General features: G+C 38.1%; 1 protein-coding gene across 1 annotated transcript in view; it reads right to left on the reverse strand.

Annotated features, from left to right (window-relative positions):
* RAPGEF2 (Rap guanine nucleotide exchange factor 2) overlaps window positions 1–18,893 on the reverse strand; it is a 330,483-nt gene that overhangs the window by 40,031 nt on the left and 271,559 nt on the right. Inside the window, 9 exon segments of the mRNA XM_030563572.1 lie at window positions 1,233–1,390; window positions 6,449–6,695; window positions 7,718–7,826; window positions 8,035–8,238; window positions 8,342–8,449; window positions 12,417–12,581; window positions 13,153–13,305; window positions 15,593–15,751; window positions 16,367–16,503. Coding sequence (XP_030419432.1) covers window positions 1,233–1,390; window positions 6,449–6,695; window positions 7,718–7,826; window positions 8,035–8,238; window positions 8,342–8,449; window positions 12,417–12,581; window positions 13,153–13,305; window positions 15,593–15,751; window positions 16,367–16,503 — 1,440 coding nt within the window.

Here is an 18,893-nt window from a genome sequence, read left to right on the forward strand (position 1 = left end):
ATATATTTACCTATGTGACTGATCTGCTGGGATTAGAAGGACCTTTTATTTGATTAAATTAGTTTTAAATAACCACTCATCATAAAGTCTAGTGCCTAAGTGGTGAAATGAATACTGGAATGCCCAAGGAGATTGCATTTCTGACTTCTTGTTAACTAGTGTTGTGAAACAGAAGTTTACTTTTCTACTGGATTGGTATATCTAAAGGAAGAATAAGCACCACTTTGGGGTGAGTCTGTCCTATTTTTCAGCAATTTTTACTGAATCTGGTATCCTCAGCTGTGACCCACTGAGGCATGGTAACACTTTGTTTTCCCAAAAGTCACTGAGGTGCTGCTATAATGCTAAAGCTAAAGCATTACTCCACTGTTCAAGTCTCATTTATCATATCTAAGACAAAAGCCTATGAATACTTACTTTCTTTATTACACTTTCCTTAGCTCTTCACATAGTTGAAGCAGTTTAAGAATTGTGCTAGCTTCCATTTCACTGCTTGAAATTTATTTGATATCTAGTATCTATGATACTATTACTACTACGATTACGGTGATGCCTATAGCCTGGGAGACAAAAGATTAATTCTGCACGGTGCTACACATACACACGGTAAGAGAGAGACAGTGTCCCAGAGAGTTTATAATCTAAAGAGACAAGGCAGAGCAAGACTGGGAGATTGTCCCCAATTTAAAGATGAGGAAGTGAGGCAGAGAGATACAAAATGACTTGCCCAAGAAAATCTGTGTCAGAAACACGAATTGAACCATAAATCTCTGGAATCCCAATGCTAACTTCAAGACCATCTTTCCTCTTTAATGAATTTATTATAGTCTACTTTAGTATATGGTTTGTGTGTGATATTTCAGCTTACTGCAGCCTTGTACAAATTACTGCCTACTGGTGATGTTTGTGTAGCTAGAAGACAAATTAGAATACCATGTACCTGAAGATTATACAGGTACACACACACACACATACACACACACACACAGGTAAATTATATATATAGACAATACATTCCTCATAGAACAAAAATATAAACATTTGCCAGGAGTTAAAATAAACTGGAGCAATGACACAAGAAAGAACTGTATATTAATACAATACATGATCAGTCCACAGGTTAAAACATATGTAAATATAAATTGATGGGTAGATCCAGAACAACAAGTACCTAAAAGTAAAGTGTGACTAGAGGAAAATTAGAGGTAAGAGTAAAAATAATTGATGCTCACCTGGAGTACTATTGAAATCTAAGATGCGGTGATGTGACTGCAATAAATCTGGATTACTGGATGACAGGGTTCCACTGACAGGTAAAGCAGGAGGAATGTGTTTGGTTTGCCTCAATCCTACAATGCTGTCATCCTGCGACTGGCCAATTCCAATGTCACTGTGCCAAGGAGTAATGAGAAAATAAGAAATTTCAGAACTTAAATCTTCAAAGCTTTAGTTATGGCTACAGTATTTGCCATTTAAAAATTAACGGTCCTCAAAAAGCAGTAGCTATCTTATAGTTTCCTCTATGGTACATTTAGCCATAGCATCCAAGTGCTATATAACAATAAAATTGCTATATAACAATAAAATTAGATCTGCTTACCAATAACCAATGAGGATTCTGCTCTTTGCGCTTCCTACTTCTGGGAAAATGGCTAGTTTTGTTATCTCAGCACTTTATTCAGGGTGGGAAAGATTTATTAAAAAGGGTTACCATGCAGTGCACTTTAAAACCAATCAGACTTTGGTTCAGTCTAATCTTCTCTTGTAACTTATTCCAAAAAAGATCCCCTCATCCCAGAACAATATTTCTCCAGCTCTTAGGCACTTTATTTTTTGTGAACTGCATTATTCCAGAGGAGCACAACAGTGTTAGCAGGTCATAGATGGAGAGATGTCATCTAATGATAGGTACTATTGACGGCTTTGAGTGCAGGAAGATGATCTTATTTGGAAATGGAAACAAATTGGAAGCTGTCATAAACAGATAGCTAAGGGTTAACGTCTCTTTCACCTGGAAAGAAGTAATCTGAAACACCTGACCAGAGGACCAATCAGGAAACAAAACTTTTTCAAATCTGGGTGGAGGGAACTTTGTGTGTGAGTCTTTTGTTCTTTGGTCTTCTGCCTGTACTCTCTCGGCCATGAGGAGTGATTTTTTCTATTTCCTGCTTTCTAATCTTCTGTTTCCAAGTTGTAAGTACAAAGATGGTTTGTTGTTTTGTATTTACATGTCTATAGTTGCTGGAGTGTTTTGAATTGTATTCTTTTTGAATAAGGCTCTTTATTCAATATTCTTTTAAGCAAATGACCCTGTATTTGTCACTTTGATACAGAGAGACCATTTTTATGTACTTTTTCTTTCTTTTTATATAAAGCTTTCTGTTTAAGACCTGTTGGAGTTTTTCTTTAGTGGGGGACTCCAGGGAATTGAGTCTGTGCTCACCAGGGAATTGGTGGGAGGAAGAAGTCAGGGGGAAATCTGTGTGTGTTAGATTTACTAGCCTGACGTTGCATTCCCTCTGGGTGAAGAGGGAAGTGCTTGTGTTTCCGGAACTGAAAATAGAGAGGGTGGACTCCCTCTGTTTAGATTCACGAAGTTTGCTTCTGTGTATCTCTCCAGGAACACCTGGAGGGGGGAAGGGAAAAGGTTTATTTCCCCTTGTTGTGAGACTCAAGGGATTTGGGTCTTGGGGTCCCCAGGGAAGGTTTTTGGGGGGACCAGAGTGCCCCAAAACACTCTAATTTTTTGGGTGGTGGCAGCTTTACCAGGTCCAAGCTGGTAACTAAGCTTGGAAGTTTTCATGCTAACCCCCATATTTTGGACGCTAAGGTCCAAATCTGGGACTAGGTTTTATGATAGAAGCAGTGGAGGGTGTAGAAGCCAGGGTAATGTGCTCTTGATGAGGAGCCAGGCTCTTGAGTTTACATACAGGGATGTAGCTGAGAACTTCAAATACAACATTTTTGTGGGCAAACTTTGAATGTTTAATGGCAACTGTTTTAGCAGATGGAAATATTTTTAAAATATAACAACCAAAGGCCAAGTTTTCAATAGTGAATGCCTAACATTAGACTCCTAAATCCATATTAGGCTCCTAAATAAATAAGTCAGAACTGCTGGATGCCCAACACACATTTGAAAATTAAGCCACTAAACTGAAGTACCTCATTTTTTAAAATCTTGGCCAATTAATCAACAGTCAAACAGAAAATTTACATGGATATCATCGGAAGCATTTGACTCTTAGCTATTACTTACATTTTCATTTAGAGTTGCCACAGCACATTTAACCATGTCATTTTGTGCTTAAGTACAAGTGTTTTGCCCAGTGCACGCAAGACCCACTTTCTTATGGCCAAATCAGTATTTTGATGAGATACCTCCACACAAAGCCTAGAGTGCTGTGAAAAGTGGTGATAGTAGTTCAGCAGATAACACTCTTTCCTCTAAACCACCACTCAATAATATTTGATAGGTTATCATCACATATCCGTGGTGCTGGATGTGCTGTCTTCTTTCAAGTGCAAAACCCAAGAACACAATCAGTTCTGGTGATAACTTCCCACAGTATTTTTCATAAGAGTCGAGGTGTTAACATCAATGTTTTGGCTACATTCATGCTGAGGTAACAATACTTTGCCTGACTAAATGCCTCTTGCAGTTTCAATGAGATATTGCATTCATTTTTACTTCCTGTCAAACTGTTTAGTTTTACTGTATAATGTTAAACAGATACTGTATTCCATACCAGATATGGCTTCCCTTTGGTGGCCGTTGTTCTTAACTATGGTGTTGTCAGGATTAAATAGGTAATATTTCTGAAGAGTCTCATATGAAAGGTTATATATGAGCAAAAATATTCACTTACTTATAAAGAGCCTAAACTGATTTTTTTTAAACTACATCAAAACTTCTGAGATTTGAACTGTTATAAACAATAAGTAAAAACCAGGAAAATCACACTTAAAAATGGCAATATTGCAAGATCCTGGGTGCCACAACAACATACTTTCACCACTGTTGTGCAAAGTATTTTATTTGCGTGTGGTACTGGGAAGGAGGCTTGAAGGGAAAAAGCAAATGAATTCCCATTACTTTATTTATTCCTTTATTGTGCACTGAGTTACTATTAATATAGCAAGACACAGCAATTAGAAGAGTGCACATTTCTTGCTTGGATAGCAAAGAAAACAAAGAGGTCTTTAAATATATACCTTCCTACCTTTAAATAGTAATTTACCATTTAATTAACATAGGCAAATGAAATGCATCAGTCCTTTTTATTTGTGGTTTTCAAAAATAGCAAATGAAAATTCTTTAAGTGCCCAATAAAGTGAAATGCTGTTACTTACGAAGATATCTAAACTAGAGGCTTTCAGGAAGTGGGGAATATATATGCTGGAAAGGCTATACCTACCCAACCCTATGTGGAGATTATACATTAACAAAGAATTGAAATGTCAGTGGGTTTTGGGAACATACATCGCTCGCTATACAGAACACAGGGATTAAGTCTAGCAAGAGGGAAAGGATTTTAGATCAACTGTGTTGTTTTTCTGACTCTTACCCAAACAGTCCCCTACACAGGAATTAACAAAGTGCAAGGAGGAAGAAAAAAAGGGAGAAAGAAAAAACAAGTGACAATCTAAGAGAAATGAATTTGATGCAATCAGTAAGATTAATAGAGAACAGTACAAACTCCAGCGAATGATGTGTCTGGTTCATCAGAGAACTAAGGGGCACAAATATGCAAGAATGGTTATATAGAGAATGAGGAATAGTTAAGAGTCAGATAATATTAAATGAGGCTCTTTTTATAAGGATTTACACATTCCATTTCATCCACAGGAATCAGAGATGCTAATTTCTACTGTAAATCTTATTTTAATACAGGGACTGGAAGGGTGAACACAATAAAATACCATGAACTAGATCATTGCAAAAGATTAAAACCAAGCATTACTTCAACAGCACACACTGCTTTTAAAATACCTGAAACCTTAATTTCAGTGGCCTACCTCGATTTTCAAGAGAAATTCATTTTAAAATTATACACTATTTGCATTTTATAATTTATGTTTATTTATAAAGCAAATAATTTTGTTCTCTCTTCCCTTGCTGCCAATAGCATCTTCACTAATTACATAGTGTTTGTTAGTTTTTAATACCTAAACATTAATTGAAGCAGTTCTGGTCTCAGTTATTACTACTGAAGTAAAAAATCTGAGCCCCAATTATCCTCTCTATTACTGTGGGCAGAAGCACAGCCTTCTGATGGGATACAGAAGAGAAAAGTGGTTCTACAATAGGAAATATTGGTTCCATTGGATCATCTATTCAACTGGGACCCCACAAAAGCTCCTTGGCTGGAGATGTGGAGGGTTGGTGTTTCATTGTTCTCATCTTCCTACTCCCTATCTCCAAGTGTCACTATTAGGCTCCCCAGACTTCTACTGAGAAAAATTGGAAGAAACTCCCATAAAACAATGTCCAACTCATTCCTCAATTGGTCAAACACACAGTTGTTTATCAGCACAATACATTCCTTCTATCTAGAGTCTAAACACACCATTTCTAAAAGGCCCCATGCCAGCCTATGGCAAAAGAGACTGGAGAACCAAATTTAATCTTTGTGTAATCATGTCCAGCTTCACTGAAGTACCTGGGTTGAAAATTTGGTTTGGGGATGGTAATTTGGTCTCTCACATGGAACTTTTACAGCTGCTACGAATCAATTGCAAACATAATTTGTTTGCCCACCTATTCTCTCTAAAAACAAATTTAGCTCCATAAGATACTGCCTTGTTAATATTCAACTTAGCAGAAAATTCTAACTGACGTAAAACAATTTTTCAAACCTGCAGTGCACTGATGAGAACAGAAACTTAACATCACCATTCCCGATGCCAGCATGTGTAACAGCTGCAAATATTGATAGGAGAATTGTACCTTCTCAACTCTGGGTTTGCCTACAACTGTGAAACTCCATTCCACCAAACCTCAGACCAAATCTGCTATGTTACAAGCAAGATATTTGCCACATTTTTGCAACTGCTTTTCCTGAGAGTAACTCAAGAAGTAACTCAATGTGGCTAAGGAGACAGAATAAAAGGAGTACATAGAAGAAATATCAAGCACACACCACAACAGTGTTTAGGAGGAAGGGATGGAGAACAGCCATATAAGCTTGTATGCTTATATAGTATTAGCATTCTGATACCTAAGATGAGAGGGACATACACAAAATGGGCAGGTACTTTTCCAAAAGGAAGAGTAACCAACCCAAATATCTTAGTTAAGCAGGCACAGTTCATAGAGAAAAGAACCACCTACATCTTGCAAATTTAACATTTTTGTCTTAACAGATCTATATCCTTCTATATCAAAAGTTCCAACAATTCAACAGTTTAAAAAAAAAAGTTTTAGAGGAGATTAAGAAATGCTCACTTGTATGGTTTCTGAGGCAGGATACTGATTCGAGTTTTGTCAAGTATCTTCTTTAGTTTGTTTCTCCCTCCAACAGTGTTGGCTTTACTTTTCTTATTTACTTTTTCTAGTCCTATCACCTGCTCCACATCAACAGCAAGGTCTGGGATGGAGTAACGACTAGCCTTTTTAATATCACCAATTTTAGGTAGGTGGGGAGCACCATTTCTTTTTTCTTCTGACAATCTTGTTAGAAGTTCTTTAAAAACTGAACAGGAAGAAAAAGAATAAACAGCGTATTTTAAAAGAAAATTCTGAGTATGAAGAAAAAAATAAAGCATCTTGCTGATCTACTGTTGAACATTATAGAAAAGTCTGCTCAGCAAATTCTATCAATCATTTTAAAAACAGATTTAATTTTAATGTAAAAATGTTTACAAACTCATTTTAAAAATCTGAAAAGAATATCTACCCTCTGTCATAATAAAATAGAAGCATACAAGTAAAGGAGCCTGATCCTACAAGAGCTTACTGCTGGATATAGCGCTGAATCCCAAAAATAGTCCTATTGAAATCAGTGCATTCAGTCATAAGAATCAGACAGGATCAGACTCTAAATTATTAATTTCTGATGGAAGTGAGAGATGATATCCATGTACCACTAGACGTTAGATGTTTGTGACTGGGATTTGCAAGTGGGGGAAATGAGTGAGTAACAGTTCATTTTTTCCATAGGTAGGCTCATCTGGCTAGACTGCATTTACTTTGGGTGGGGACTGAAAGAATATGAGCCAGGCCAAATACAAAAAAAGAAGGCAAAGACAAATGAAATGAAGACAGATCATCTAAGTTCCAAGAGAGGTCGGTATCCAGAGGAATGTTTGTGTATACACACGTTAGGAGGTCAGACTAGAGGATTACAATGGTTCCTGATGGCCTTAAAATCTCAGAAAGTGAGAGTATAACCTCTTCATATGTGAGATAATTTGCATTTTTACAACTGTAATGTAAATTAATCTAAACATTAGTCGTGTTTTCTCTCAGCAATTTCCACTAGAGATAATTTTATTTTTTTTAATTGTGTTATAAAATGCTTTGGGGACCTAAAAATCTTTTTGTGGTCCTTCAATCCCTAACTCAAATGCTTTAATTACTAATTTTTTCTTTCTTCGTTATAAATTACTTCCACAAATTATGTGTAGATAACACTCAAACAAAACTAAAAAATCTGAAAGGTTGAATACAGGATTACTAGAGTAAAATAAAAGTAAAAGGTGCACTCAAACCTACCAAATAAGTTGGTTTTCACAGTGATAGATAAATGAGTATTATTTCTAAGAATTTCCATGGCTTTTGACAGCTGAATGTTTTCAAAGTTTTGCCCATTCACCTCCAGTATCTAAAAAATGTAAAGACGACAATTTACTATTTTTATTTAATGACAAACAGAAACAAGAGAATCTTTGGCTCAATGTACAAAGATGTATGCAGCAAGTTACATTGTAGCTCTATATGACAGCACTCATGGGGAAAAAAAGGAATAAAATAGATCAACCAAAGACATTGAAATTTCAAGTATACACTTAATAAACTTTAAAATTATGTACCTGGTCACCACGTTTCAAGCCTGCTTCTGTGGCTTTGCTACCTAAATCCACACTGTCAACAAAGATTCCAAATCCCTTTTCTGACCCTCCCAGCAAGATAAAAGGCAAAGGGGCTTCTCGAGATGGCTTTGTTAATGTTATCAATCTTCGTTTAGCTTTAGCAGCACATGCAATATTTAATAGCCTCAAATGTCCACCCATTTTCTGCAAGGGGGGGAAAAAGAAACATAATAATGACATACATATACACAATAGCCTGAATACTTCTTCCCAAATTATTTTCCTTTTAAACCCCCATTATTCTTACCTCTCTTTCCAAATTGTTTTCAAATTCCTCTAGAAATCGAGTCATAGCAGGATCTCCTTCAAAATCATTGAAGTGATTGTTCACCCACAATAATACTACCCGTGTAACCTGTAAGTCAATTAATAATATAAAACTTTATCCTGGTACACACTCAGAGAACAATTCTATTTCTAAAGCTTTTAAATAGGTTATTTTCCAGTTTCCATGTGTTTTAGTTGTGAAAACTGAAAATTTTGCTCAAGGCCAACTCCACTGACACATAACATTTTACCAGCAGGTCACCAAGGAGATGTAAAATGAGTAAAGACCTAAAACCGTGCTTGGAAAGTTCACAGTTGTTCAAAATGTTAATGTTGGTTACATTAAACTTGTCAGAGGATAGAAAATTAAGTCTGCATTTACATAGTTCACTGCAATTCCTGACACGTATACAAACGAGAATTGGTGCTAAAGCCTTTCTATGTATGCGTTGTCGTGGCAGTTATTTATCAATGCGCTATAAATGTCTTGCATTTTAAGAGAATGGCAACTTCCATAAGGAAGGAACTACTCTATTTTAAATCATTCAGTATTTTATACTCTAGCCTTTAGACAAAAAAGCCAATTAACTTCATAAGGAGTGTGCCTCTGCAAGAGTGTGTAAAATAGGTCTTTACAAAAGGCAGAAGAGATAAATTAGCTTTACTAGTGAATGAATTTATTCTTAATTGTCATCTTTACAACAGGGGTTGGGTTGCTTTCTTACTTTATCTTTCTGACTTCCCATATTTTAAAACTACAATTTAAGACTATACTACAGAAAAGACTCCCTTATGGCAGCACCACGATAGCTAAACATGTCAGGAATTCAAGTACAATACAACGACCTGTAAACTTTTATTCTAGCCTGCAACTTGACCTATGAAGTTTCAGTCAGCAGCATTTTTCCCCATTGATTTAAAACCAGAGTTGGTTCAATCAATGTATTTTATATTCTTAAAATGCAAAACAGTAACCCAATATGATGACTGTATTATTTCTGCCATGTTGGCAAAGTGAGTTACTGAGAAAAAAAATACTAAGCATCACCAATAGCCGCTTTTCATTCATAAAAACTTCTGCAGATTTTAATCATGTGAAGACAATACAACTGCCACTTGCATGTACTTACACAATACCAAAGCCACATTTGTGTCAATGATCTGAGATTAAAGCATCTACAAATAGACTTTGACATGAATTGGAGCTGTATGGTCTATTGTGTTAAGGATTCTCAGAGTCCTCAAGCAGATTCCTACTTATCTACAAAAGCGAGAAAATTTACCGTAATAGCTCAAGTTCATAACACTGGGACTAATTAACTATTTTAGGCTAACTATTTTAGGAGTTCTAACAATGAGATAATTGCACATGTGTGCTGCAGTTCCTAAGCAAACGATGTGGGATAAGGACAGGATTGTAACCTTAACAATCCACAGCCATGCTTTTCAGATTTATTTTTAAAACAAGTAACACTTACAGCTGGGTTAAATCTTTTAGAAATTTTATGGACATATAATTCATTGTTTTAGCTGAACAAAACATGGCTTTTCTACAAGTAGCCACAGAATCTAAGGGTTTTTTTTTTTTTATTTGAAAACTATTGTACAAAAGCACAAAAGAAACTGCTTTACAAAATCTTATAGAACACTAATCTAAATTTTAGTGGTTTTATTTTTATTTGGTGTGGCAGGGTCAGAGAGAGAAGGAGGATCTACTTCTCTCTCTGACACTGAAATATAATCAGCGCCTGTGGTGCTCCATGATTTCATGGAATTACTTTCCTATTCTAGAATCACTGCTGAATGGGCCATTTACAAAAAATTCCTAGTTCTATTCTAAGGCTTGGAATTACATTATTTTTTAAATCTTCCCCACCTCCCTGTTCAAAATTTGAGCTACTCTTACTGCAGTATAAGCCATTATTTAATCTCACATTTGAAGAGATTAATACAGCAGCTTCAGGTCATCATAAACTGCATGTTTTAATTTATTTTTTCTTTAATTTATTTTGGGAGAGGAAAAGAGTTATACTCTACTAATTTCATTAAATGTATTTTATATTTTAAATGGCTATTTAAAGCTTTTTTTGATGTGTGTTGAATGAGGTTAGATGGGAAGAAATTTTACATTGCTTTCATAATACTAAACAGTAGTATGCTAAACTATTATTGGACAAGAAAGGACAAGTTTCCAGTATCAAAGTTGATTTTTTTATGAAAAGGTTATTATGCAGAGTATAACAAGGACCTTTTATTAAAGGGTTTCAATGTATTTATTAGAATAAATTTAAATGACAATATGTATGGTTGCAGATTAGGGGGATAAGTATGTAAGACAATGCACATTAAAAACAATTGTATAACAATGTTTTTTTCCTTCAATAAATATAGAGGAGGCAACAGAATGAGATAGAAAGAAAAATGGGGGAAAGAAGAGGGACAAGACATATAAGTGTAGGTTTGGGACAGAGGAGGAACTAGCGTTGAAATATACTATAATGGCAATCTCAATATAGACATCATAGTGGATGTTTTAAGTTACTGACAAAATAGACATTGCACTGAAAAGAGCTGTCCACTGATGGACAAAAGGGGTATATTACACATTAAAAAATCCCAATGTTCGAAGAACATAACATAAGAATGGCCATACTGGTTCAGACCAAAAGTCAATCTAGCCATTATTGTGCACAGAAAACAAGAAAATATTTCCTGCTATAGATTTAGGCCCTAAGTTACCACATAACTATATTGGACTGCCCCCCAGGGGCTGGTCCTGGGGCCCGTTTTCTTCAACTTCTTTATTGATGATCTGGATGATGGGATAGATTCCACCCTCAGCAAGTTCGCGGATGACACTAAGCTGGGGGAAGAGGTAGATATGCTGGAGGGTAGGGATAGGGTCCAGGGTAACCTAGACAAATTGGAAGATTGGGCCAAAAGATATCTGATGGTTCAAAAAGGACAAGTGCAGAGTTCTGCCCTTAGGACGGAAGAATCCCATGTACTCCTACAGGCTGGGAACTGATTGCTCAAGCAGCAGTTCTGCAGAAAAGGAACTGGGAATTACAGTGGATGAGAAGCTGGGTATGAGTTAGCAGTGTGCACTTGTTGCCAAGAAGGCTAATGGCATATTGGGATGCATTAGTAGGAGCACTGCCAGCAGATCGAGGGAAGTGATCATTCACCTCTATTCGACACTGGTGAGGCCACATCTGGAGTATTGTGTCCAATTTTGACACCTCTACTACAGAAAGGATGTGGACAAATGGAGAGAGTCCAGCAGAGGGCAACAAAAGTGATTAGGGGGCTGGGGCACATGACTTATGAGGAGAGGCTGAGGGAACTGGGCTTGTTTAGTCTGCAGAAGAGAAGGGGGGTGTGGGGGGGATTTGATAGCAGCCTTCAACTACCGGAAGGGGAGGTCCAAAGAGGATGGAGCTCAGCTCTTCTCAGTGGCTGCAGATGACAGAACAAGGAACAAGAGTCTCAAGTTGCAGTGTGGGAGTCTAGGTTGAATATTAGGAAACATTATTTCATTCAGAGGGTGGTGAAGCACTGGAATGGGCTACCTAGGGCGGTGGTCCTTAGAGGTTTTTAAGGCCCAGCTTGACAAAGGCCTGGCTGGGATGATTTAGTTGATGCTGGTCCTGCTTTGAGTATGGCATTGGACTAGATGACCTCCTGAGGTCTCTTCCAACCCTAATCTTCTATGATTCTATGACTAAACTCTACTGAAATACTGACGACTTTTTAAAAGGATTGATACTTCTACAACTAATTATTTAATATACAGAGTTGACTGAAGTATGGGCACATGAATGATAAAATACCTCCCCTGCTCCCCCCTTAGTGTTTAACGGTAGTGCCTTACACTTTTTTAATAACTATTCGTCTCATTTAACATACATTTTCTACAACTAACATTTCTTCATATACTATTAGCTGGTTGTTCAACGAAATCTAGTTATCCTGGTTTAAAGACATAAATAAAACTTTGTATTTAAATACACATTAATTCACAATTGTAAGTTTTAAGTAGTTATCTTTTCAACCTTATCCCTGAGGCTAGGGTCATTGAACCACTCCAACAATTTCTTGCCCACTTCCATTGGGCTGGAAAGAAAGGTCCTGTAGGTCAAAAGGAAATCTTCAATAAACGTTGGATCCACCACTGAGTGCTCTTCCACCAAATGCATTGTTAACCTTTCTGATGTTCCCTATAACAAATAAAAGCTTAATTATTAACTAGCATAAATGCTTTTTTATTTTCATCTAACATCTTGATGGTATACTAAACATAATAGTATCATTAAACCTATCTGGTCACCAAAGTGTTAAACAATAAAAAATAGCTTGACCATTGTTATAAAGAGACTGATAAGCTTAACTAAATTAAAACAATAAAAGAACCCTGAAACAACAGCAAGTTTTTGTGTGTTTAATTTTGAATAGCTTTTTAGCTCTTTTATTTAAGAATCTTTGGAAAACTTATATTTCAAATATACCTCTACTATGAAATAACGTGACCCGATATAACACGAATTTGGATATAATGCGGTAAAGCTGCGCTCCGGGGGGGAGGCAACGCACTCCGGCGGATCAAACCAAGTTCGATGTAACATGCTTTCACCTATAATGCGGTAAGATATTTTGGCTCCCGAAGACAGCATTATATTGGAGTACAGGTGTATATGGCTGAACTAATTCTGGACTTTGGTCACCAAGGAAGAGCTCATACAAATCTACAAAGCATCTGGGTTTTTGTTTGTTTGTTTGTTTTTGTTTTACCTTGATGACAATGTGACCCTTTCTTGTTCCAGTGCGATCAAGCTCCCTGTGCTCCTTCACCATAACAATCTCCCCCTCCTCTTCTACCTTCTGCATGTTTTTTTCCACTTGATTGAGGATGCGGCAGTAATCCTGTTGGGCTATGCAGACAAACTGGAAAGAATCATCAGGCATAGATATTAAAAGGTAGTGTTCTGAGACCTCAGAAAAACTGTCTGGACTTAAAATACAAGTATTCTACAATTAATGAAGATAAAGTAACTTCTCAGGCCACAGATGGCCAAAATTGTCTTTCCAAGAGCTCTGCTGTAGTAAACAGCCGAATAACCAAGTGTGATAAATTCCACTATAATTTTTGCCTCAGGAGAGTACAAGATTAATTGATTCAAGATTAATTGATTAATTGATTAATATCTCCATAGAATATTCATACAGTTGCATTTCGTCTGCCAATAAAAGTAAATCCCACTTGCAAAATTTTCCTCAAGGAAACCTCTTCCTCCTCCTCCTCCTCCTCCTCAAGGCCATTTAAAAAGGGAACAATGGAAGGAAAGCCCTATCAATAATTATGGTACCACTACTGCTATGGGTAAGCGAACTTTCATTTTTGTTCTTTGAGTAATCATAAATATATTAAGCCAGCCATTAAGAAAATTCTACTATTCTAATTTATGAGTAGCATAGATACACAGAAAATAATTACCGTATATACTCGATCATAACCCAGTTTGTTTACAAGCCAACCCTCCCAAGATGGAGAAGTAAAAATGGAAAATGTTTATAACCTGTTCATAAGCTCACCCTATAATTCAGGGGTTAGTAACTTTGGCTCCTGGGCCATCAGGATAAGCCGCTGGTGGGCCAACATGGTTTGTTTACCTTGAGCATCCGCACGCACGGAGGTAAACCTAAGTAAATAAAGTGTCCCAATGCGTAAGCTGCTTACCCTGACAGGCCGGGACAGCAACTGGTGGGGAAATGTTTTGGTGGGAGGTTGAAGCTAGGGATCAGGGGAGTAACCCCTGTGACCACCCCCCACATGACCCCACCCCTAGCCTAGAACCACGACACTCTCCCCATCCCATCCCTTCCCACCTTATCTGGGGAGGATGTCTCTGGACTGGCTGGAGCTGCTCTGGCGGGCTGGGTGGCGCGGCCACAGCCTGCTCTGGGGAGTGGAGCCAAGGGGCACGGCTACAGCTGCTTTGGAGGCTGTGGGTAAAGCAGCGTGGCCAAAAGCAGAGAAATTCTGGTCCCGTCTCTTCCCTTCTGCCTGTGCTGCCTCTCCTTGCTCCCTCTGTTGGGGGGGGGAGGGGCTGTGTCCCACCTCTCCCTCTCTATACCTGTTCACCCCTTCTCTGATGCTTCTCCTTTTTACTAAAAAGATTTGGCTTATAAACGAGTATATATGGTACTTTTAAATGAAAACATTTACATTTCAACATGGATCATTCCCTTTCAACATAAGACAGCTATCTGTTTAATATGCAGCATTTTAAGGGAAAATGCCACTTACGAAAGAAATCAAAAGAATCTCAACTTATATTTAAGACAGCAACAAAAATGCTATATAAATGCATTAACCACACCAGTAATGCATTTGGATAATTTAGATATAACCACCTTTTACATTACACTAGTCAAAAAATCAGACCGCGTCCACTGGACAATTGGCATTTCTCTGGAAATTCACTGCAAGTAAAATAATTTGATAAATGGTCCAAACGGAACCATAAATCCTTTTCCTTTTAGACTCAGATGTTTTTCTGCTGGGCTTTTGGCCACATAAATCCATACATGCAGTAGCTGTGCATTTCATTTTATTACCTGGGGATGTCAATCTCTAATTTGAACTGGAATCATTTTTTTTATGAACAATTACCAAACACTTATCTGACATTTCATTTGCAATCATATTAACCAAACATAAGGGTAGTGATAAAGTATGCTGCCTTTTCTTGATGAGTCCTCTGACATTGTTTGTTTGAGACTTCTGATTGATTGCTTTGATGAACTCATGTATCACCTTTATATTTTGCCCCAATATAATTCAAAATGAATTTAGTTTTTTCAGGTCATTTCATAAATAATATCAAATTTCCAGCACACAGTACTAAACAGAATACTCTATTTCACCTTTGTTAATGAACCTATTAGAAATGTGCTCAAAGACATTGCCCCAGCTAAGCACAAAGCCATTCTTGCATTTAAAATGAAAGAAAAGAAGGAAACTGATTTTTGAATAAAATGTATTGGAGAGAAAATATCCCTGTTAAAATTACTCTATAGACCAATTCCAAGGCCTGTCTCTGCACCCTACCAGGTAAACTTAACATGAATTCTGCCACAAACACTTTTTAAATTGCAGGTACGTTGTAAGGACAGTACTATATAATTTATAATTGTGTTTTGAAAATATATACATAGTAAAATACTCTACCTGGCAGTCATCCACTTTGGTTCTCATCACTCCTTTCATGTATTCCTTGTCCATGGTAGGGGAAACACCAAAACTGTTTCCCATGCACAGTATCTCTGTTCTTCCATCAGGGTATGTCACTTCCACAGAACCATTCAATATAACTGACCAGGAGTCCAGCTAGAAATTGAACAGTGCGGGATAGGTGAAAAGAACAATAACCTACTCACTTAGCATTTTAGTATGGTACTGTATAAACACTATTCTCAGAATTGCTTATACATTTTTAAAAAGTTAGTTTATTTTTAGCAACTATTTAAAAAAACAAGAAAGGAGGAGGATGAACTAGTTTACCTGAAAAAATATAATTCCTTCCATCTCCTTAAGGAATCTAATATTTAGCCTTTAATAAACTCTTGGAATTATAAAACCTATACAATTCATAAAACCCACGGCAGTATTTAAATCATACTGAAAGATCAAAAATAAAAAGCATTTGAAATCAGCTCTGATCGTTAACCATACATGTGTTTGTATAGCCTTTATTGAGAACATTTTCCTAAGTTCTATTGCATGTATCTTGTAAATTGATCTGGGTGTTTAAACTGAAAAATCATTTGCAAATTGAACTGAATAAAACCATAATCAAACACAACACAAAACAGGCATACAAACAAATTACTTCCTAGTGCTACTTTTGGGCAACTAGAAATTAATTTCCAAATGACAAAAAAAAAATGTTTTCAGATTTTTTCACGTCTGCACAAAAGAAGGGTCAAAGCAAATTCTACTGACCTCTTCCCCATCATTTAGTACTATGGTTCCTGCCCTCTCCACAACCGCAAATACCATCACAGCACAAAGTTCTCTCCTCACTGACATTGTCATGTTGGCAAAAGCAGGCAACTGATGCATGAATTCCAACAGTTGTTCTGAAAGACAAAAAAAGCCCACTGAGTCATACACATCAAAACAACAAAACTAAGTAAAGGCAGCTCTTCAGAAAAATGCCTTAGGGTTCTTTAAGTTAAACTACTGTACAAAGCTGATAAATAATGTACATAGAACTGTTATAATTACTTTGTTTTTTTGGCAACAGACTAGCTTATTATAATATCAATGAAACATCTATAAAGTAAGCCAGTATAATGAAAATATTGTAAATGTAACCATATGCCTTGAATACACCCCATGAAATCACAATGACTCTACAGAGCCATTGTAATAGTTATATTAAAACCATGTTAGGTTCTTTCAAGCAGAAGAAATTAAGTTTTACAAAGTATTTTTGTGGCAGTATCCTACACTTAACCTATCTACAGGACAGTTGGATCAAAACAACAAAAAAGTATAATATATAATTAAAATAAACCCAATGTCCAAATAAGGACATTTAAAGATGTATTAAGGCAGGGGTGGGCAAACTTTCTGGCCGGAGAATCACATCTAGCTATGGAAATTGTATGGTGGGCCATGAATGCTCACAAAACTGGAGGAGGATGCGGGGTGGGGGGGGAACGGAGGGACTCTGGATGGGGGTACGGACTCTGAGGTGGGGCTGGGGATGAGGGGTTGGGGGTGCAGGAGAGTGCTCCAGGCTGGGACCGAGGGGTTCAGAGGGCAGGAGCGGGCTCAGGGCTGGGGCAGGTGGTTGGGGCACCGGGAGGAGGTCAAGGGTGCAGGTTCTGGGCAGCACTTACTTCAAGCAACTCCCAAAAGCAGCTGCATCTCTCTTCTCCGGCTCCTACACGGAGGTACAGCCAGGAAGCTCTGCACACTGCTTGCGTGGCCAATGGGAGCTGCAGGGGCGGTGCTTGGGGTGGGGAGGGAGGGAGACACATGCTGCTGCTTCTGGAAACCGCGTAGAGTGAGGCAAGCCCTGGACCCCGCTCCCCGACTGGAGCACCGGAGCAGGGCAAGCCCTGGACCCGCTCCCTGGTGGGAGCTTGAGGGCTGCATTAAAATGTTTGGGGGGCCAGACGCAGCCCCCGGACCACAGTTTGCCCACCCCTGTATTACAGTAATAAGATGAGAGACATTTTCATAAAAGAAGGCAAGTTCATATCCCTAACCTTAGCCAGCCCTTTTGGGTTTAGTTTTGCAATTATGCCTACTATACAATATCACACAATATATAAACAAGATCTTGTTCAGAAGGATCAGTTAAAAGCATGGTTACAGTAATCTGAAGTGACTCTTTTAATGTCTTACACTTTATGTATAATCAAGTTCTATCTGATCCCTTTATTAACAAAAGTAAGCCTGTACTCCTTTTCACTCCTGTTAGCACTGCTGAATCAACACAGACATGAGAGAGAGTTGGATTCTGTCTGATCTCAATGAACAATTGTGCTGAGGATTCACACATGTGGCACAAAATTCTGGTTTTAGCCACACCTAAGCAACCCCAATAAAGAGACAACATTTGAAGGAAATGGTCTTGTGCAGGTATAGCTAAGGGTAAAGAATCTGGCCTGAAATACTTGTGATAACACATGGGCGCTCCCAGCAGCACAGGGAAAATTGGACCCAACTCCACAAGTCTCCTCCAACTGCAGGAACCTCTGGAGCTACTGCCCAATCCCAGAGCGTCCTGAAGCCGGGGGAGGCCCCAGGAGGTGGGTCTAGTCTTCCACTCCCCTTCCCCCCTCTCCAAGCGGCTATGCAGGGGATGGACAAGTCCTGTTTCTCCCCAGTCCAGCTGGAGATAGTAGCCACCTTTGCTGGGGCACACCTAGGAAGAAGGGGACATCGGATTTCATGGGGAAGGGTTTAATTTTACGGCCATGATGCGTTTTTCATGGCTGTGAAATTGTTAGGGCCCTAACTGTGATCAACAGGAATTCATTTTCATTGATGTGATATGCAATTAGTATTTCCATTATTGTGACCATTTTTGTTAATTTCAAAATTCTCTAGAACTCCGTGAATGCCTTTTCAGTCACCAGAGATTCTTATGAGACACACAAGTCTCTGGGTACGTTCAGACTACCCGCCATATTGGCAGGTAGCGATCGATTTATTGGGGATCGATATATCGCGTCTCGATGCGCTCCCGAACGCATTCCCCGTCAACTCTGGAATGCCACCGGAGTGAGCAGCGGTAGTAGAGTCGATGGGGGAGCCACGGCCATTGATCCCGTGCCGTGAGGACAGGAGGTATGTCGGAATAAGATATGTCGACTTCAGCTATGGTATTCCCATAGCTGAAGTTGCGTATCTTATATCGACCTCCTCCCCTGCCCCCCCAGTGTAGACCAGGCCTGTGTGTCAAATTACAATCTATAGTCTCTCAGCTCTAGCAGACTACAAGCATTAATAT

Source organism: Gopherus evgoodei, chromosome 5, assembly GCF_007399415.2.
Source record: "Gopherus evgoodei ecotype Sinaloan lineage chromosome 5, rGopEvg1_v1.p, whole genome shotgun sequence".
NCBI lineage: Eukaryota > Metazoa > Chordata > Testudines > Testudinidae > Gopherus > Gopherus evgoodei.